Raw genomic sequence first — 22,999 nt, 5'->3', positions numbered from 1 at the left:
TCTCCGATATTGAGGGAGGGAGGCAGGCAATGTGAAAGTCCCCTGGGTCGCTTGGTGTGATAGATGAAAGGCCCACTTGGATTATCCCTGTTCATTGTGCCCACTATTATTGCAGACAGGAGAGCAACCCTCTCTGACCTGGCTATGGAGACAACTGTAGTAATGTAGACAATTCCCATATAAAACAAACCTAGAGGGTTTGTGCACGGTTTTTTGATTACATGATCAGAGGAAGAGAGAAACTCTCATTGTAAAGCTGTAGTTATTCCATGATATTTAGAAGGATCTAAATGGTAGTGTTCAGATACATTCATCCACTCTCAACAATCTAAGCACTTCGGACACAGAGGATGTGACATGTGGGGATAAATAGGTGTTCAACAGGTAAAGTATGGGAAACTGAGGGAAAGGCTATGCCAGATAGAACAATGTAAGGGGTGTGATACGTTGAATTTGATGTGTTCAGGGGAACAGATCTGGTTTTTAGAAAGTTAAACCAGGAATAGAGTGGTGAATGGAGGAAGCGCTGGAGCAGGGAGCCCAGTTCTAAAGTGGAGTCTATAAGTAAAGGTTTAGGCAAAAGATAAGAGCTGAACAAAGAGAAGAGGCCAGAATGAAGAGCTGGGTATCAGGGTTGAGGAAATATTCAGGAATTAAAGTCAGCAGGGCCAAGTGACCAACTGGCTTTACACTTGCCTCCTGTCCTTTGCCACCCACAACCTTCATGTGTGTTTCACACGTCACACTGCACTGTGGTTGTTTGCTAACATGTCTGTGTCTCATAATAGGTCAGGTGCCTCTTCTGAACTGAACCTTTTTCTTAGTCATCAAACTAATTAATAAGCTAATGCACACAGGAGTGGTGAAGAGTGTAGAATCAAAGATTCTAGATAGAAAGTGATATTTTTAACATGCTTGGGGTTATAAGAGGAAGGGCAGGTGTGGGGAGAAGACAATGAACTGGAGTTCAGAGTTTGCTTTCAGCTTGAGATGCCTGCAGATAACACTGAGTGCCCGTTCTCTCCCCTCAAGCAGGTGCCTGTGAGGAACAGGGAGAGGGCTTCCTTTACTGCCAGCAACCGTCTCAATTACAGTCTCAACTCATAAACAGCACTAGGGAAGCAAACTCATCCATCTGTTAGTCTAAGGGCCTGCTCAGGTGGGGATAGTGACAGGGAAAATAGACGAGCAAGAAATTGCTAACCTTGATTTACTTGTGCAGACCAGCAATGCAACCAGGTCAGTGGAAAATACAACAGGTTTGTAGTAACCCAGAAATATTTATACAAAACCAAAACTGCCTCATTTCCTTATTTCTTCTCTGACTCTACTCAGGGACTCCCTCGGGAAGGTAGTGCCACTCTGAGGCTGTCTGCTTTCTTGGCACAATTAAAGTTAAGGCAGAAACACAAGACTGGAGCTCAGAGGAAAAAGCAGTTGGAGGTAGAGACTAGAGAGTCATTAGTGGGTGTCCATTAAAAATGACAGAGAGCAGGACAGCCAGATAATACATTGGCCAATCTGCTAGGACTGAATGATACTACAAAGAGAATGGAAGAATAAAGGGTATATAAATCATACTTTCAGACATAGAGAACCAAAGAGACATAACATTCTATGTGGGAAAATTAAGAAGAATGAAAAATATAAGAGAAATCAAAATATGGGATAGAGGATAACAAGAAGGCCCTGAAAGTAACAAGGATGGTTAGGTTTATGAAGCTAAGCTTTTGGAGGGCCTAAAATGCCAGTATGAGACACTCAAACTTGGATTCCTGAGCAATGGGACGTTTAACCCAGTGCTGTGCCTTCTCTCTCTGGGACCAGTCATCTCCAGCCACTTCAAGCCTGAGCAGCTCCCTTAAAGGAGACCAAGCAGGAGTACCTGATTCATGCACATGACTCAGATTCCTGGGGAAGCAGCTCAGAGAGCATCACCTTACAAATGATAAGCCCAAAGCACCATCCTTATAAAAGAAGACTCATAAAATCGTTGTACAGTTTGAGGAAAACAAGAAACTCCAAAGAGGCAGGCAGGCTGCGGAAGGCCTAGATTTTCTGACTCATTAGAATCCACCGAGTTCTGTTGACTGAGAGGCCGAGACGCCCCGTGACCAGCCCCTTGTTGAGGAGGCAAGAGAAGGGGATGGCCATGCTGTCTGGAGGAAGCAGAAGTCCACGCACTGGTGTTTCAGTGAAGAGGGGTAGAGGGGAAGTTGAAGACAAACAATGGGACATGTGTAGGGGATGAAAAAGAGAAAAGAGTGGATAAAAGTAATGAGAAACGGACTTTTTCTCTCCCTTCCCTTCCATATTAGAAAGCAAATGTCTACTGTGCCAATACTCTCTTCACTTTTCTTCATTTTTCTCTTTTACTTAAACTACCCTCAGGCTTTGCTCCTTCCCTCAGGGGCTGCCCTGAGTTGAGGAAACTGACTGATGCTGACTCAGCGGTAAGTACATTAACCATCAGCACCAAATCCCAGGGAGAGTGGTCTCCTTGGGATTCAGCCTTGACAGCCAGAGGCCACAAACCTGTCCCAATGGCCGGGAGGCAAACAGACGAGTAATGGCGTTTTTCACACTCTTGCAAAACACAGGTGACTGATCTCTTGACATCATTTCCACCAATGACGTGAATGATATTCTTGCACTTCAAATCCCCACCTTGAGTAATTATATAATCACTGTGGCCCTGTTGAGCTGGGAAACATGAGACAAAAAGACACAAAATTAGAGGCTGAACCCACTCTCTGATTGTTTAAAAAGGAAAATGTCTGAATTGGAAGATGAAGTATTCTCTGTGAATAAGAAACTCCTGAAATACTAGCTCTGATGAATCTCACTTCTCTTATTAACTGGGAGATTACTTTTCATTTCTAATTCACTGCAACAGGAATTCTTCAGTAAAAGGCATGATTTCCAGATCAATATGTTGTCTTCCCAACCCCACGACTTTCCTCATCCTCCACAGCCTCCCATATTCAATCTTCCACTTAAAACTTAGAATCAAAAAATAGCATTGTGCCTTACCTTGGCGAGAACATTCTATTTCCACATTTCTCCCAGCTCTTCCTAAAATTGCTTTGGAGACCCCTGCATGAGAAAATCAAGATATTTACACACATCAGAATGATTGCCTCACAGTCTAAACGCTTTCACCATCATCGAAGGAATCCTATAACTAGGGTATTTCTGATAACAAAGAAGAAAAATTCATAAAAGAACTGTTCCCAATTATGAGAAACCATGTCAAAACAATTTAAAAATTATTAATTAGTATTAATAAGACAGAGTTGTAGAAACCAGTTTGGCTATAGGAACCCTACTTCATGGGCTCTACTGTGACTATTACACTAGTCAAAATTCTGTAAGTCAAGTACCTGCTTTGAGATTAAATGACTTTGATGTTGAATTTACGATCACATCTGCCTCTTCTTTGCTGATATCTCCAGAGGCTACCTGGAAAATGATGGGCCCAATCTTCATTTCATACACCCCTAAATCAGGGTTAGAAATAGTTCCATAGAAATCTGACAAGGGGAAAAAAAATGGAGTCAGTAACAAGTCAGCAATAGCAAGAATGACTTAGGTTTCCTGGTCCTCACCTGTGCCCCGCTCAACCTTCTCTTTCCCTCTCTCTGCCCCTCTATGTGATCTCTGGCATTTAACTTGGCCCTGCCTCTGAGCCCTGATGGTCTATTTCTGGCAAAGGATTATAAAATATAATATATATCGAACGTGGACTTCAGTTGCTGATCGAGGTGAATCAGTCAACTTGAGCCTTTCTTCTCCACTGATTACAAGTGAAAACATGGGACACACACAAAAAGCCACTCTCGGAGAACTGAGACATTCACAACAGCAGGCAAATTGGGGAAGGGAGTCAGAATTGGAAGAAGCAGCCTTTAGTGCTTCCCATTTTGTTTGGTAATTTTTCCTCTTTTATCTCCCAGCCTTGACCCAAGCATGGCCCTCATTACAGAACTACACAATGAAGACAGGCAGCAAAACTCTCAGAGAATGTCTATCTTGTGGCCAGAGGACTAAGAAAATGGGTCCCCGTGAGCTGAAGAGAATAGCAGAGAAGCCTCATTTTTTCCCGTACTTTTCCTTTCTAAATCTAGACCCTGTATAAGGTGCCCTGGATGTAGAACTCCACAGTGACACCACGGGGAGCTAAAACTGAGGGAGATTCTATATTCCTGTCCAGAAGAATCAGTGAAAAAAAAAAAGGGACTTGTGGTCTGAAAAGTGTCTATGTGCTATACGAGAAATCCTTGGCTTTTTGTTTGTTAGGTCCCCTCCCTACCCCCTCTGCTTTGCCCAAGGGCAACTCTGATCTCTCAAAATTATAAGGCAACAGAACTTGCAGCTTCAACTCTGACAGAACCTTGTCCTTCTGGCCAGAAGACCTGGAGAATAGCCTTCTGCAAGACAATGTAAGGGGAATGCTGGGGCAGTGAGCTGGAGAGGGTGACCCCCTGTTCTCTGTATGACCGCACATGGGTAGACCCAAGCTGCACAGCAAAGGCTTTAGGAATGGAATTGATCTTAACCACTGCCCAAACATAAGGTGAGGCAGAACTTGTAGAAGGAAGCTAACTGACTGGCTGCCTGCTCAAACAAAGGAAACAATGACCATTTTCCAGAGGATTTTAACAGGACCCTAGTCGTACAGCATAATGTTTAAAATGCCCATTCTATAATCCAAACTTGCTTGTCACCCAACGAACCAGGAAAATGTGATCAATTCTCAAGTATAAAGACGCTCAATATAGATGCTAATCTTAAAGTGACTCAGATGTTGGAATAATCAGACAGTTTTTAAAGGCTCTACTATATCTACTATAACTCTCTGAGGGCAAAGTAAACACATTTGAATGCATGAAAGTAATCTGGAATGAAAGGAAAAATAGGGATCTCTACAGAGAAATATAAACTATAAAATAATAATCAAACGGACATTTTAGAACTTAAAAGACAATGTTTGAAATTAAAAGTTCACTGGATAGGCTATATATAGTATAGTAGACAGAAAAAATCAGTGAATTTGAAGGTAGATTAATAAATGTTATCCAATCTGAAGAACAGAGAGAAAAAAGATGGAAATTAAAAAAAAAAGAACAGATCTTCAGAAATACTATCAGAAGGCTTACCATTTGTGTTATTGAAGCACCAGAGGGAGAGGAGAGAGACCAGTGCAGAAAAATATATTTGAAGAAATGACTGAAAAATTCCCAGGTCTGACGGAAGCCATACATGTTCAGATTTAAGAAGCTTCAGCAAACTCCAAACAGGATAAACTCAAATATACAACAGTAACTTTGACAGAGGAGAAGCATTTGGTTGGTTTTATTTCTTTAAGTGTATCTATTTTTGAAAACACTTATCACATCATCCTTAGTAGCCTCATCACCACTTAAAAACCGATTGTACAGATTACATTTGGCCAGCCTACTCTTTCACCCCAGATCACATAAATATGACCAGTGTCTTGCATGCTTAGGTATATGGAATATAATTTAATATTTTATTTATCACAAATTGACTTTTTCATAAAAATCATCCTGTTTTACTTCTCACTGAATAGTTATTTAGCAATTATAAATAATTCCTCTATTTAAAAGCTTTACTGAACCTTGTGTACTTTCAGCCTTGGAAACTTTGTCACTGATGAAATTTCCATTAGCTCTTCTGGCAAATTCATCTGAGAATGCCTAGAAATACAAATACAGTTTTAACCACCACAATTCTCAGTAGATAAATCAATCTGATTCAGACATTTTGATCCTACATGCACATTTATGAGAGAACAATTCTCTAAGTATTATTTATTTTCATTATAGATTTTTAAGTTACAAAAACTCATAAACTCTATTTTTAGAAATATACACTATGAAAATTATCAAAGATGTGAACAAAGATATAAATATAAGGATACTGATTACAATGCTGTTTGCAACTGAGAAAAAACTAAAGTTTAAAACTCCAACAGGAAAATGGTTAAATAAATTTTTGTATGGCCATATGCTGTAGTATTTACTTCCCTGGTGGCACATATGGTAAAGAATCTGCCCTCAATGTGAAAGACACAGGTTCGATCCCTGGGTCAGGAAGATCACCTGAAGAAGGGCATGCCAACCCACTCCAGTATTCTTGCCTGGAAAGTCCCATGCACAGAGGAGCCTGGAAAGCTACAGTCCATGGGGTCACAAAGAGCAGACACGACTACACAACTAACACTTTTACTTTCATGCTGGAGTATTTGACAGCCATTTTAAATCATATTTTTAAGGAATAGTTAATAGAACAGGGAAAAGCTTATTTTATACTATTAAATGAAAAAAGTATGATATTAAAATACATAGTCCCACATTTAAAAGTCCACATATATAAAAGAAGACTGGAATGAAATACAACTAAATGAATTTATGCATTTCTTATTCGGTTTCTACAATGAAGATGTATTATTTTCATAATCAGTAAAACCAAATATTTGCTGTTGTCAAAAATACAGTGTTAAGAGAAAGACAATCACAAGGACCCAGACACTTCAGTGTTTAACTTATTTGTACCAGGAGAGAAATCGCTAGGGGAGTAGTTTCTTGGGAGTTGGAGGCTGGAATTCCATTTCTTTGCCTGGTAGTGACACACCAATATCATCACTTTCTTCCTCCTTATTAGAAGCAACATGAAATTTTGTTGGAAATGAACAAGTAACATCTTGACTAAAAGGCTTATACAATAATGGGAAGAGGACCAGACAGAAGTGACTATAGAGCCAAGGTCTCAGGCTTAAAGACTACTACAAGCACCAGGCAGGTAAGCTACAGGGGGAAAGTTGGACAGGGGGAAAGGTGGACTGGTTTGACTCTGGGGAACTAGAGAGTAGCTGCCATTCAACCACAGCAAATTGTTCAGGCTCGTATCCATGTCCAATGTGCCAGAATTCTTGAATTTTTAGGTCACAGTGGACATCTGGAGCTTAATATGACATGTTTGATTCTTAAATGCCAGCAACAGAGTCAAATTGTTTTAAAAAAACAGCCCAAATAAAGCATATCTAGAGGCTCCATTCAGACCGCAGGCTTCTGTTTGCAACCTCTGTTATAGTCTCCACCTATAAATATTTCAATAAGTTTTGCTTATTTGGGGGCAAATAAAACCAAAGCTTAACTCTCTTTACAAGTCTTAAGAGAAAAAGTGTCACAGCCATGTATGGAAAAGCAATACTATTTCCAATGGCAATAACAGTGTCTGTCTAGGCTAACCCCTTTATCAAATACTTGAAGAATTTGAATCTTTAGGAAAGATAATGAAGGGCTGAGATTGCACAGAAATAGTGAGTTTTGAGGGTTCAGATCCATGTCATAGGACTCACTTCCTTCAATGAACCTGGCCATTCATTCAAAAACTCAGCATTTCATCTCTCTAGTTCATTTTATGTGTACAAATCTTAGCTCCCCAAGTAATTATGATTTGTAGGAGGGAGAGTACATGCTACATACCCATTGTGTAATCCATACCACTTTGTACAATGCAAGTCATAGGGAGACTGTTCAAAAAGCATTTATTGACTAGAAATGACTGTAGTTACGTGGGCCAACTAAATGGACCACATATACTGCTCAGGGGGGTTAGCTGTCTGATTAGAATTTAGATTTGCTTGCTTCCAGAGTATTTAAAGGTAGTAGCTAGAAAGAGGAAAAAAAAAGTATGACCTAAAAATTCAGTTGGTCCAATGATATATGGACATCTCTTAGATAGCTAGCCTTAATCTGTTATTTCTTGCACTATTATGGAACTTTTCAAACATTTAATATCATCTACTCTCCTGGACTCTAAGGACTTGGGGGGCAAGAATAATGGCCTCTTATTAAATGCTTCTTGTTCTCCCGTAATGCAGATTCCAGCAGCTTACTCACAGCTGACGTTCAGCAAATGTGAGCTGGTTGATGAACTCTCTATGACCAAAGATGGTTCTGGTATTTCTGGTCCCAACCTTCTTACTCCTATGGGGATGTGCTGAGTCCTTCAGTTGTATATTATTTTGACATTCTCCTATTTGTAGGACCACACAGTACTTTTATATTATGTATTAAAATTTCTATGTTAATATGGAAGGAAATTCTATAGATTAAAGAGGTTTAAGGGATATGTCAACTCCATTGCAATACTGGGGCCTTATTTGAATTCTGATTCAAACAAACAAGCTATAAAAACAAAATAAAATATTTATGAAATAGTTGGAAATATGAACATTGACTTGATAATTGATGAAATAAAGGAATGATTGCCAATTTCTTTTAGGTGTGAAATAGTATTGTAGTTAGGTTACTTTTAAAAAGAATCCTAATGTCTAAAACAAATACTGAATCAATTATGGATAAAACGTATATATGGGATCCGCTTCAAAAATAATATGGAAGGAAAGGAAATAAATGGAGATAGAGATGAAACATACTGGCCATAAGTTGTTAATTATGAAGATGAATATGGATAAAGGGATTTCATTACACTACTTTGCCTAGTAGTAGTAGTAATTTAATCGCTAAGTCATGTCTGACTCTTGCGACCTCACAGACTGTGGCCTGCCAGGCTCTTCTGTCCATGGGATTTTCCAGGCAAGAATACTGGAGTGGGCTGCCATTTCCTTCTCCAGAGGATCTTCCTGACCCAGGAATCGAACCCAGGTCTCCTGCATTGCAGGCAGATTCTTTACCAACTGAGCTATAAGGGAAGCCAAATATTTTGTCTATTTTTGTATATGTTTCAAATTTTTCTTAATAAGTCAAATTTTTTCTATATGCATACATTTGCTTGAAATTTGCCATACTACAACTAGTCCACACTACTCTTTTACTTTCTTGTGTGAAAATACATGAAAGAAACAACCTATCAAACCAAGAAGACACTTGAAAATGTTAGGGCTCAGTTGACAGAATAACCAGCAATGAGCAAGACCATACCTGAATAGTTTCATGATCACTTGGATGCAACAGAAACCAAACCTCTTGTAAAGTTCTGGGTTGATTCTTTCTACTGAATGTGAATACTTCTGAGATGATTAATTCAGCAAAAACGTTTTTAGGAAACCCCAGATTTCCTGTTCCTATTGCTGGAAATGCAATTGAGTTTAAGGACAAACTCTCAGTGATCTCCAAACATTCTCTGATTATGTTTTCCATGATCTGAAAAGAACAAAGCACATTCTTATACATTTTTGCCTAGAAATTAGAGTTCAAACAAAAAGAACAAGAATTTAGCTACTATGGGATCTCTGCTTACTCCTTTTTGCTTTCAACAAAAGGCAGGTTAAGGGCAGTGAGAAGGGGGAAGGAAAAATAGAGGAGTAAACGAGGAAAAGGAAGGAAGAACATGTGAGACCCTCCAAAAAGATTCAAATGCATTCAGCAATGATGGAAAGAAGCAAAGCAGTTACTGTTCTGACCCTTCGTTCTCTTCCATTCTTCATGCCTTCACCTTGCCTTCCTCACTAAAGAGTATCTTCAGCAACCCTTCCCTGAGTCCCAGCAATGGTTGAGAACCACAGTAAATTTATATTATTAACTGGTCCTTGGGAGAAGTCAGCTATAGCTCAAAGAAATGGCTCTGAGAATGTGATGTTATTACAGAACAGAGACAGGCAGAGTCCAGTCTACTTTACATTGAGAGTTCAAAGAGCTACCCAATTTTCTGGAGAATTGAAAACCAGGTCCCACCTTCTGTGATGACGGTCTGTCATTTCTCCAGTTCGGAGCCACCACGTGAAGCACATGCTGGCAGTGCAGATTGCAGCTGCTGGTTCGGAGAACAGTGCCCACATCAACAACAACCCCTTGTCCAGCTGTCTTCAATTCCTCCTGGAGCTTTTGTCCTGCTTTTTCCAAGAAGGCCTTGGAAAGGGGCCCTCTATCAAGCTCAAGATCCGAGGAAATGGAGTTGACAACAACATGGGTCTTAAAAACAAAACCAACAATTTGTTTCAAATTCTAAGAAAAAGCATTCATCCAGGATTACTATATTTAAGCCCCTGGGCTTGGCACGGTGGGAGACAACTAAGATGATTAAGTTTTCAGAGATTAAAATACCACCTCAAAAGAGAGATACTTATTTAAATAACACTCTAGGACAAAAAGTAGCTGTCAAAAAGCAACACATAAATGGTAGGGACTCACCAAAGGAGTCCAGAGGAAGCGCCTTCAGAGGTCAGTGAAGACAGTATGAGTGACACGGTGTCTGAGAAATGGGAACAGTTGCTGCAGGCAGAGAGAGATGGGGAATTCCTTCAGGAGGGGCAACAGCATGGGCAGAAGCAGGGTAGGTTGTGAGCAGCAAGCAGATTAGTTTGACCTGCTAGAGAGCTTTCACAGCAAAATGGTAGCAGCCAGGCTAGGAATACTACACAGCAGGTAGACTGCAGGGCCTTGAGTCCCAAGTCAACGGGGCTTCCAGGCATCAGTGAAGAGCCATGGGATCTCTTCCAGCAGGACAGTTAATATGAGCAGATTAATCAGGCTTGACTAAGACACCAAGAGAAGACGGGAGAGGGAATGGAACCAAGTGGTTGTCAAAGTTACCCAACAAGGGTCACCGAGAAGTGATGCAAAGCAGATCTGTGGCAGCAGAAGCCACACACCTATGGGAGTGGAAGGCATGGAAGGAATGTCTTACTACTCAGTGTCCAAAGTGAATGAGCATCGGAACTCATTCCAGTTACCGACCCCTGGCTGAAAGAGATTTCTGTTTATTTGCTTGGTTTTTTCAATGAGAAACAAAACTACTTCTATATTTTGAAATACAGCAATGTACATTCCAATCCTAGCTCTATCATTTGCTTGCTGTGAGACTTGGGCAAAATACTTAACCCCTCTAAATCTCATTCCTTCATCTATGAAATGAGAATAATAATCCTGGAATCTGCCTCATAGCAATGAATGAGAAAATGAACGCCAAGCACTTGGGAGAGTGCCTGGCACATAGGACACAGGCAGTGTTAGCTATTACTCTTGTAATTATGATTTACGCTAAGTAAAAATCAAAATTTTTACAACCTCTTTCCATATTTTAAGCTAAAATGAAAAATATTTTAAACAAAATAACAACTTGAACAAAAAAAGAGGATGAACCCACAAGATGGGAGAAGATATTTGCAAATCGTATATCTGTTAAAGGACCTATATACAGAATATACAAAGCACTCTTAAATTTCAGTAATAAAAAGATAATTTAAGTGGGCAAAGGTTGTGAATAAATTTTTCTCCAAATAAAGTATGCAAATAGCCTTCCCTAAGAATCTCTGCCCCAAGACGGCTCACAACTCCCCATTTGGGGAAGCACAGCAGGGGACCTTCCAGCACTGCTTGGATGTTACAGCCTGTGTTGAAAAAGTTGCTAAATACAGTTTTTAAAAACACATCACTCCCTGACAGATCTACAAGAACCAGCCCCACATAATACCCAGACCTTCCCCAGATCCACTTTCTACCTTCCTCCCCATATTTTCTTACTGACGTTGGGAGTTGAGAGCCCCTCAGACTCAGTACACTCCAGACTGCTGTCTTCTGTCCCCATCTTATGCTCTAATTTTTCTGTATCTGCTATCAAAGAATTTGACAGGAAATTAATCTTAGATTTGCCAAAGTATGACAGGTGTAAAAGCACTGAAAAAGTATAGAGAGTCACGTAAACATTAGCTATTATTGTGGATTTTCACATTTGCTGGAAACTAGTGATCTGAGTACATTATCAGTTCTCACAAATAATTGACCAGTCTCAATTAGTGAGCACCTTGGTGAAGTAGCCCAGTTTTCTAAGGAAACCTATTTCAAGGCAAGGATGGAGGACATGGGATTCTCCCCTTGATCCTAATCTCCATTTGGCAGTAGGCTAACTGGAGTTCCCAGCACCCTGGGGGTTATTCTGAAAACAGGGGCACTCACTGTAGCATTCTGCACATCTTCTTTCACCAGGTGGATCCTCAGGCCTTCTGGGGTCAACAGACTTGATCCATTTCCATGATCTTTTCTCAAGTCGGGCTGGGCTGCTGCTGGTAAACTGGGCAGGGAAGCAATATCAGGCAGGGTGTCTTTAAATACACTTTTGGCACTTTCAGCAAAGGCCTCAACAGTCTTCTCAGCTATATCCACAAGGTAAATCTCTTTCAAGGTGCATCCATCCTTTTTACACTGGAACCATTCCTTGATCGCCAAAACAATGGCCTCCACACACTGGGATAGAGGAAAGCTTAAGGTTCTGGAACTAATAGCAGGGATGGCTATGGATTGGTACTTGTGTTTTACAGCCAAATTGAGACTTTCTTTCACAGCATTCTTTAGCTGCAACACACATTTCTGGGCCTCATCACTCTTCCACTGGGGCCCCACTGCGTGGATCACATGTTGGTATGGGAGCTTTCCTGCTTTCGAGATGACGGCATAGGGAGGTGAGAGCTTGCCCCTTTTCTTCAATATCTGGTCACAGTCTTCTTGAAGCTCAGGGCCAGCCGCTCTTAGAAGAGCAGCAGCCAATGCCCCCCTGAGCTTGAGTTCCTCATTGGCCGCATTCACCACCACCTGGACGGGAAAGTGCGTCAAGTCGCCTTGCTGCACAATTAGCGAGACTCCAGGAGCTAAATCTGTCCGAAAAAAGCACCTCTGCCCACCAGTGCCGCGTCCCTCCTTTTCTTCATCTTTCTTCAGTTCAATAAAACAACCAAATAATCTTCTGACCTCACTTTTATAATACCGTGCTTTATCCTGGAAGAACTGACCAGCTCCTGGTTTATCAGTATGGACGCTTTTAACACACACCGAATCCAAGGCTTGTCTGACAATTTTCATTCCCTCCAGGACTTTGGCCTTTGGGCCAATTAGTGAAATGCTTTTTTGCTTGTTCTCAGGATTAAAATTTACCTGAACATTCATCCCCCTTATATTTGACCAGATTTGCTTTTCTGCTTTTAAATAATCAACAATTAAGGAACTCTTTACTCCAGTCCATCTCTCTATTTTTGAGTGCTTTTCCACGAAGTCAGAAAGCAAGCCGTAGATTTTACGTACTTCTCTTTCACAGCCTGCAATGATGACCTGGGCTGCAGTTCCTGAAGTTACCTCCTGGATTACTACAGTCTTTGAGGAGGAATTGTGTTTCTTACACAAATTTCCAGTGAGCCCTTTCCAATTCTTGCCATTAAGGACTTCTCTGTCCTCAATATCAATGCAATTACAAATTAAGGTGCTCTGCATTTGCTTTTCAGCTTCTGATAGGACTTCAGAAGAGAAGCCAGTTAAGAGGACAGTTGTGCCCTCTAGCTCGTAAACTGCAAGAATGTTCTGTGCTGTAAAGAGAGACTTAGAGAATTCTGCACAGTCAACCTGTTGCAGAAACTGGAAAACCTCAGGGTGAACATGAATGTTTCTCTGAGCCATGGTGTATACCTTTTCCTGGATTTCACACTTTACTTTATACACTTCTGCAGGGAGTCCTTTGAAGCACATGTGTTGAGAGGCTTCATCATAATAAATTTCCACATCTGGGCACTCCGTGTGGAGCTGCTCTTGTATGCCACTGTGCAAAAGAAGTGAATACTTGCTTGAATTAATGGCCAGTTTTTGTTTCAGACTTTGCTCTTCTCTTTTAATATTTTGAATGGTGCTTTCTATTAAGTCCTTGATCTGTGGCTCAATGTTTTGTACATCCTCTGACTCCCCCACTAAGGTTACAATGCTTGCAAGTGCATCAAATTCAATCAAAATTCTATCATCTTCTAAACTGTCTTTAATGGTGTCCCACACTGTTGGATCCACTTTAAATGAGGTCACTGTATATTCAGACCTGATGTCAGAGAAAAGTGTGGAAGCATCTTTCCGCCAAGTCTTGACTCTTAGTCTTCCTTGATTGACTAATGTGGCTGCAGGTCTGATGATCACTTCATTGCTGAGCTGGCACCATGTCAACTCACAGTGACAATATCTCATTTTATCACGTATCTCCTCAGTCAGATGTTTCTTTTTCTGCAAGAATTTCCATAAGGAAAGATCCAGTGGTTCTCTGAATGATGCCGGAAGCTTGATCAGAGGTTTCTCCTCCCCATACAAGGCTGTGCCCAAAGAAGGATAGTATGGGAACACAGAGAGTGGCATATTATTGAGGTCAAGTTTCTTGGTCATGATGGTGTCCATCACTTAAAGGAAAGAAATAAAATAAACTCAGTATAATGTTTCAGAAGCAAAAACAAGCAAACAAATTTTCCTATTCTGGAGAAAAAAAATCCTAATGTTTGTAAGAACTTTGATGTGACAACAGGCTTTAAAAAGCAACACTACTCCCAGAGTGCTCAAATATACATTGATATGTATTAATACTACACAGGTATTCCTTGTGTCATGAAATAACTACTTTCCAGCCAAGAGCACTCTATGCTGAAATTCTGTTAGGTAAATTCTATTCTGTTAAGTAAATTCTATGATAACACTAATATATATGATCACCGCCAGGTTAAGAAAGAGAGAGGAGTTTGGTCACAAGCATGAGGAGGGTGTTTGCTCCAGTGTGAAGAATGTTTTTGTTCTTAAAGCAAAGCTCATCTAGGAATCATGTTATTTCTTTCTTTCTATAATTTCTTCCTGTACAGTTGCAGAAATTTAGATTTCATATATGATTTAGATTCCATTAATACTTCTAAGAGGTGGTGCATAATAATAATTATCATAATTTACTATGTGTCAGACAATATTCTATATGTATATAACCCTCACAACAACGTTTTGAAGTAGAGACACTATTGTTGTCATCCTTATTTACAAATGATAAAACTGAAGCTAGGAGATGTTAGGTAACTCTAATAGGGTCACATAGGCTGAAAATGGGGCTTCCAGGTGGTGCAGTGTGAAGAATCAGCCTGCCGATGTAGGAGACTCAAGAGATGCAGGGTTGATCCCTGAATCAGGAAGATTCCCTGGAGTATGAAATGACAACCTGCTCCAGTATTCTTGCCTGGAGAATCCCATGGATAGAGGAGTCTGGTGTGCTACAGTCCATGGGATCACAAAGAGTCGGACATGACTGAGCACACACGCAGACTGTAAATATTTGAGCTAAGATTCAAGCCAGTGTCTTAACCCCAAAGCCCATACTCTTGCCCCTCTTCCAAACCAAGGTCATCCTCATGGTCATCCGACAACCCAGCCCCAGAGACTGATTCAGTAAGTCTTGCATCTCCCTTGTCCCTGCTCTAATGCCCTTCCTGTCACATTTACTGGGACACCTATTGGGGGATGTGTGTGTGTAGAGGTACTCTTCTCCCCCATGCCCCTCCTCACTTTGTGTTTAGTTGTTAGACAGGTACAAGAGGTCTAAGCAGGAAGGGAATTAGAATGAACTCCAGTAGCAACTTGGATTAAAGCAGTATCTTGTGAAAAGACGTCAAAAATAACTTCACCTTGTGCACAATTGGCTCCTAAGCCTGAAGGCAGACCTAATGAAAAGAACATGACCTTTGCAGGCTCAGATACATGGCTTCAACTTCCCACCATGGCCTGCAACAGGCTCTGAGTACCAGTGAGTACCCCCATGCCAAGCACTGCACAGATACAATTTAATCTGATGCTCACAACATTCCTCTGAGGTAAGTAGTAATGGGAGCCCTATATTATAGATGGAAAACAGAGACTTTTGTGGGTTAAAGTAACTTTCCCAAGATCACAAAGCTAGTAAGCACCAAAGCCAGGCATTTGAAGTCAGGTCTGTCTGGCCCAAGAACCATCAAAGATGTCACCTTTATGTGCCTTAAGATCGCTATACTGTTTTCCTCCTCTGTTTAAAAAAAAAAAAAAAAAGTAACTATATAACCACAGATTCTTATGAGGATTCAGCAAGATACTATTACAGAAAACACAGCAAAAGATCTCATGTACAACAAGCATTCAGTAAAAGTGCCCTTCCTGACAGGGTAAGATATATGGAGAGAGTAATATGGAAACATACATCACCACATGTAAGATAGATAGCCAATTGGAATTTGCTGTATGACTCAGGGAACTCAAACCAGGGCTCAGTGACAACCTAGAGGTGTGGGATGGGGAGGGAGGTGGGAGGGAACATAAGTAAGCCTATGGCTGATTCATGTTGATGCTTGGTAGAGTATATGATACTGTAAAGCAATTATCCTTCAATTAAAAAAAATATTTTTTTAAAGAGTGTCTTCCTTAAGGTTTTGAGAATTGAATTCTGTGAAGCTGAACAAAATAATTTTAGATAAATAATAACATAATTTTAAATCCAGCTTTATCTACAGTTTGTCTCATTATTAACTCTTTGTAAATGATAAAATATCCTCCAAGAAAAACTGATGTTCCAGATGCAGAGGCGACTGGGGCAAAGTGGAGAAGTTAGCACAGATTATGGTGCCAGTACAGTTCAGCTCAGTTCAGTCGCTCAGTTGTGTCCAATTCTTTGTAACCCCGTGGACTGCAGCAGGCCAGGCTTCCCTGTCCATCACCAACTCTCAGGGCATGCTCAAACTCATGTCCATCGAGTTGGTGATGCCATCCAACCATCTCATTCTCTGTCATCCCCTTCTCCTCCTGCCTTCAATCCTTCCCAGCATCAGGATCTTTTCCAATGAGTCAGTTCTTCCCATCAGGTGGCTAAAGTATTGGAGCTTCAGCAACAGTCCTTCCAATGAATAATCAGGACTGATTAGGATTAACTAGTTTGATCTCCTTGCAGTCCAAGGGACTCTCAAGAGTCTTCTCCAACACCACAGTTCAAAAGCATCAATTCTTCGGCACTCAGCCTTCTTTATGGTCCAACTCTCACATCCATATGTGACTACTGGAAAAACCATAGCTTTGACTAGACGGACCTTTGTGGGCAAAGTAATGTCTCTGCTTTTTAATATGATGTCTAGGTTTGTCATAGCTTTTCTTCCAAGGAGCAAATGTCTTTTAATTTCATGGCTGCAGTCACCATCTGTAGTGATTTGGAGCCCAGGAAAATAAAGTCTGTTTCTGTTTCCATTGTTTCCCCATCTACCGTGCCAGACTCAGATTCAAATCTGGCTCTGTTACTTACTAGCTATGTAACCTTGGTCAAGTTATTTGACCTTCCTGTGCCTCAGTATTCTCAGATCACAGTAATCTAATAGCAGTGCCCATTAGCAGTGTCTATGAATGCACTTGGTAGCACCCTGTAGAGCTATGCAAACATAAGTCATAATCATAAGAAGGCACAGCCAGAGAAAGGGAAAATCAGTGTATCTCAGGCACAGAAAATGGGAAATGAGTGAGTTTTGAACAGGAGGTGTGGTCAACATAGTCAGATGTTGCAAAGAGGTCAGGGCAAAGAGTAACCTTTGAGAGTGCCCCTCAGATGTGGTCTGATGCTGCTACCGCTGCTAAGTCACTTCAGTCGTGTCCGACTCTGTGCGACCCCATAGACGGCAGCCCACCAGGCTCCTCCGTCCCTGGGATTCTCCAGGCAAGAATACAGATGTGGTGTAGCATAAAGTAAACCTGAATAAAACAGTTCCCAATATTATACATACATATGTAGAATAGACATTCTGAGGATACACGCAAGATGCCCTCAAGATGCTTGAAAGCTTCATAGCTGTCAACTCCCAGCTTACATGAAGTTAACTTGTCAAGTAATACCTTTATGTAGCTTTCTCCCTGGGCCCAAGGCCAGACTGAGAGAGATTTAAAGCACAGGCAACAGAAGCTCGTCTTTTGTCCCTTTGCCCAAGGAACACTACCTCTTCCACTCCATTTTAATCCAAACCATACCTTAACTGCAATTTCCCAACACATAAAAGCTAAAAGGAGTTTCCACCAAGTACCCGCCATGAAACAGTTTAAGTGGAAAATTCTGAAAGAGATGGGAATACCAGACCACCTGATCTGCCTCTTGAGAAACCTGTATGCAGGTCAGGAAGCAACAATTAGAACTGGACATGGAACAACAGACTGGTTCCAAACAGGAAAAGGAGTACATCAAGGCTGTATATTGTCACCCTGCTTATTTAAATTCTATGCAGAGTACATCATGAGAAACGCTGGGGTGGAAGAAGCACAAGCTGGAATCAAGACTGCTGGGAGAAATATCAATAACCTCAGATATGCAGATGACACCACCCTTATGGCAGAAAGTGAAGAAGAACTAAAGAGCCTCTTGATGAAAGTGAAAGAGGAGAGTGAAAAGTTGGCTTAAAGCTCAACATTCAGAAAACTAAGATCATGGCATCTGGTCTCATCACTTCATGGCAGATAGATGGGGAAACAGTGGAAACAGTGTCAGACTTTATTTTTCTGGGCTCCAAAATCACTGCAGATGGTGACTGCAGCATGAAATTAAAAGACGCTTACTCCTTGGAAGGAAAGTTATGACCAACCTAGACAGCATATTCAAAAGCAGAGACATTACTTTGCCAACAAAGGTCCATCTAGTCAAGGCTATGGTTTTTCCAGTAGTCATGTATGGATGTGAGAGTTGGACTATAAAGAAAGCTGAGTGCCAAAGAATTGATGCTTTTGAACTGTGGTGTTGGAGAAGACTCTTGAGAGTCCCTTGGACTGCAAGGAAATCCAACCATTCCATCCTAAAGATCAGTCCTGGGTGTTCATTGGAAGGACTGATGTTGAGACTGAAACTCCAATACTTTGGCCAGCTGATGCGAAGAGCTGACTCATTGGAAAAGATCCTGATGCTGGGAAAGATTGAAGGCAGGAGGAGAACGGGACGACAGAGGATGAGATGGTTGGATGGCATCACCGACTCGATGGACATGGGTTTGGGTGAACTCCGGGAGTTGGAGATGGACAGGGGTCCTGGCGTGCTGCGGTTCATGGGGTCGCAAAGAGTCGGACACAACTGAGCGACTGAACTGAACTGAAGTGGCATTCCACGTGATTCTGTTTCATGCTCCCTCTGTTAATCCCAAGCATAACATCCTTTCTTCCCCTAAAAAGTCTGGCTCCCTAATTCCTACTCCTCAGCCTTGATCTCTGAACATCAGCAAAATCTCCTAGCTGACTTTGCACATGCCTTAGAGAACTGGCAATCTATGTCTAAGAAACCCTCAGAAGTGCTTCCCGAAGGTTCAGTGGAATGAGGTTTTCAGAGTTGCCACAAAGAACGATCCTACAGGCATCCACTGAGCATGTGATACCACCACTGTTAATTTCTGAATGATGACACTGACAGGTGAAAAGGGAAGTAAAGATACTTTATAGAAACTGTATGTGTTTCTGAGTATATCTTTACTTGTTGAAATTAACTTGAGAATTTCTATCAAATGTACAGCTAAAACATAGATCACCTCTTTAAAAACAATATCTCAAAGACTCTAAGAATTATATATTTTTATATATTTTTCAGTCTATCGTAAGTAGAGACTCATGAGAGAATCTCCTTATATCTTTCAAAAACTTGTCATTGCTTCTCCAAATTTTGAATCAGTGGTTTCACCAAGTATCGGATGTACAGGATTACTACTTGGATTTCCGAGAAAAAATAAAACTTTTAACTGTTAAGATCTACTACAATATTTTCAGTTATGCCAGGTATGGTTTACAAAATTAAGATTAATAGATATTACCTTTTCTGTCAAAAAATTCAATCAGTGCTGAACTCTCCTCAGGGAAATATTCGATGCTGGCAACTCTTCCCCCTCCATTATGAGGATTTTCAAATAAACATTTTAAATCATGGTCATGAACACCAGGTGGCAGGTTTTCAACTCGAATTGTTTTTGTCACTTCCAGAAGTCTTGCAGAAAGCTGAAGTCTTTTCACTGAATTGTGCTTGGGACATTCACCGACAAATTTCAAGGCATCTACAAACCGTAATCAATAAATCAATCAAAAAATTATATCTTCATATTGTATAGAAGAAATTGAATATTAATTGAGAAAAAGGAAGCAGGCTAAGCACTCAATTTTTAAATGCAAGATTTTAATCCCCACAGGAGAATCTATATGCCTATAGATTCCATGGAAGCTTCTGAAAAATAGTGCAAACAGGAATGTCTTACCGGTATTGCTGACAAGCATGTCCCTGCCTTTAGTCACAGCTCTCTCCACCTCCTTGACATCACTACCTGAATGCATCTCTACAACACAAATCTTATTTCACTCTTTCCTCAAGTCCTGAAATGGCTCCCCATCACTTGCAGGCATGAGTTTAAGCTCCTTAGTGAGGCATACAATGCCCTTGGCTGCTGCTGCTGCTAAGTCACTTGGCTATCTAACCCCAAACTAATTTCTAAACATCACCTCTGTTTATTACCTCCATTTATTTTATTTTCCATATTGACACACAACCCAGTCATTCTTTCAAAAACTCCATTCTCTCTTGCCGTTGTATATATAATTCGCTGCGCCTAAAATGCCCTTCTCCAATGTTTTTATCCTGCTCCTGTTCCTCCTTCTGGACTCAGTCCAATTATCTCTTTCAAATTAATAAATATTGATAGTGAGTCCGTGATGTACAAGATACCCTGCTAGGATCTGGGGATACAGGGATGAATGTAACATGTCCTTGAAAGCTCACCATCTAAGAGGGAAGAAGTCTTGAAAGCAAACAAATGGCCTATTTGGGGATCAAATGAGGTGGGAAAACTAAGACTGGGAATCAGACAAGGGTTCTCAGAGTAAGCAGTCACTGATCTGAGTTTTGAAGGACAAAGAAGACTTTATCAGGGAGATAAGGGAAGGAAGGGGCTTTTCAGGTGGCTCAGTGGTAAAGAATCTGCCTGCCAGTGCAGGAGACTGGGGTTCAATCCCTGGGTTGGGAAGATCTCCTGGACCCACTCCAGTATTCTTGCCAGGATAATCCCAGGGACAGAGGAGCCTGATGGGCTACAGTCCATGAGTTTGCAAAGAGTGGGACATGACTGAGCAACTGAGCACGTAAGGGGAGGAAACGTTTCAGGCAGAGGGACTAGTAGGGTGTATAAATAACACAGCATATCTGAGATCTGATAGCCTGTTACTTCTGCAGTATAGACATCAAAGAAGACCAAGTCACCATGTTGGGTCCCCTTTCCTCCCATTCCCCACAGCCTGCTGTTCACAGCTGAGAAAAGCAGCTTTTCCTCCTGCATCTTCATTACTGACTTATGAATGGGTTTCTTCCTGCCCCATATGAGTTCCTCAAGAGCCGTAAGCAAGAATCATTCACCTTTGTACCTACAGCCCCTAGACTAGTACCTCACACCTAGTAGGTATGCAAGATTTTTGCTCAGCGAACAAAAGCAAGTCGACTTAGTTTTACCTTTATAAGAAATAATCATAAATTGAACCTGTGCTGGTTGATTAAGATCAACCATTCCACTGCCATGACCATGGAATAGTGAGGGCTTGGAATTAGAAAATTTCCTTGTCTTCTGCAGATAGCTCTTCCAATTTCAGAAACTGTCCAGACTCCCCACACAGACCTTAAAGAGCATGCACTTTCTGCAGCAACTGCATTTACTCATCCCTGCATATGTGATAACCATGCAAGTACTAACGAAATATATGGTAAAGAGAATAAGAGAACAGGCTCTATAGAGATTGGCTGCCTCGGTTCAAATCTAGCTCTTCCAGGTACTAGCATCTCTGTCTCCCCAACTGTAAAATGAAGGACAATAATAACCTCAGAAGGTTGTTGAAATGAACAAATAAATTGATACATGGAACAAACTCAGCATAGTACCTGACTTACAGTAGCACTAAATGAATGTTTACTGCTATTACTATTACTCTCCAGTAAGTCCAGTTAAGTAACACAGATCAGTATTTACTCATCTCAGTGAGACAACACACAGGAAACACTGAGTCCTCTGCTCAGAATCTCTAATAACCTGAGACTTTAGATTTCTATTTGGGTGTGTTACTTCTGTCTCACTTCTCTCTCAGTCTCTGTCTGTTTCTCTCTCACACACACGCACACCTACACACAACTCATACAATAAAGTCTGTTTATTAAACATACCAGAGTTTGGTTTCAAGATGAATTTGCTTCTCTTTCAAAATAAGAAATTAATATTAACTTACGAGCTACTAGAGAGGCTGCCGCGGTGGTTCAGATGATAAGGAATCTGCCTGTAATTCAAGAGACCAGAGTTTGGTCCCTGGGTTAGGAAAATTCCCTAGAGAATGAAATGGCAACCAACTCCTGCCTGGAGAATTCCATGGACAGAGGAGCCTGATGTGCTATTAGAAAGAATGAAGCTTTCAGAGACGTTCCATAAGCTAGGTGTTCCAAACCCCAAAGTGTAGTGCAAGAAGGCTGACAAATGGAGCATCATTTGATCTTACCAGTATACGTTTGAAAGGTAACTACAGCCACATTAAAGTCTCGTATGATTTCCAATTTAAAGTTATCATTCGTCAGGCCACTTATATTCTCCACTAAAAAGATTAACATCTCATCAGTCACATTTGCCTTGAGATTTTCAAATGCAACCAAAGAGGAAATATCTTCACACTCTTTTGGGGTGTCTTCCTCTTTTTCTGATCTTCTACTGAGAGAGAGGTCTTCCTCTAGTTCTTTTGATGCATCTGATTTTAGGGAGACAAAAGGGTACAAGATGTTAGATTTATCTTTCATGTTCTTAGCAAAATAAATTATCATAGGCTAATATGTAAAATAGATAGCCAGTGGGCATTTGCTATATGACTCAGGGAACTTAAACCAGGGCTCTGTAACAACCTAGAGAAGTGGGATGGGGAGGGAGGTGGAAGGGAGGTTCAAGAAAGAGGGGACACATGGATACCTATGGCTGAGTCATGTTGATGTTTGACAGAAACCAACACAATACTGTAAAACAATTATCCTTCAGTTAAGAATAAATAAATGTAAAAAAATTATCACAGGCTAATTACACTGCCTGCTTCCTTTCCTGGTTTCAAAGTCGACATAAGTTACACAAGTAACATGCCAATTATGTCTCAATAAAACTAGAATAAAGAAAGATTAAGAATTGGGGGAAAATGGATCTTAGAAGACT

The 22,999-nt window shown here is 40.8% G+C and overlaps 1 protein-coding gene across 4 annotated transcripts in view; it reads right to left on the bottom strand.

Moving 5' to 3' along the window:
- Positions 1–22,999, bottom strand: part of PARP14 (poly(ADP-ribose) polymerase family member 14) — a 57,280-nt gene that overhangs the window by 24,942 nt on the left and 9,339 nt on the right. For all 4 annotated transcript variants that reach the window (XR_009494387.1, XR_009494388.1, NM_001206538.1 and 1 more), the window contains 9 exon segments: positions 22,308–22,550; positions 19,604–19,840; positions 11,946–14,188; positions 9,726–9,962; positions 8,973–9,194; positions 5,642–5,720; positions 3,384–3,533; positions 3,034–3,096; positions 2,536–2,703 (listed from right to left, as the gene is read on the bottom strand). Coding sequence is in view for 2 of the 4 variants with exons in the window: in NM_001206538.1 (NP_001193467.1) it covers positions 2,536–2,703; positions 3,034–3,096; positions 3,384–3,533; positions 5,642–5,720; positions 8,973–9,194; positions 9,726–9,962; positions 11,946–14,188; positions 19,604–19,840; positions 22,308–22,550 (3,642 nt within the window). In the remaining 2 variants the exon portion in view is untranslated.

This window comes from Bos taurus, chromosome 1 (assembly GCF_002263795.3).
Source record: "Bos taurus isolate L1 Dominette 01449 registration number 42190680 breed Hereford chromosome 1, ARS-UCD2.0, whole genome shotgun sequence".
NCBI classification, from domain to species: Eukaryota; Metazoa; Chordata; class Mammalia; order Artiodactyla; family Bovidae; genus Bos; species Bos taurus.
The sequence above is the reverse complement of the archived record's forward strand: the minus strand, read 5'-3'. Positions and strand labels throughout refer to the sequence as shown.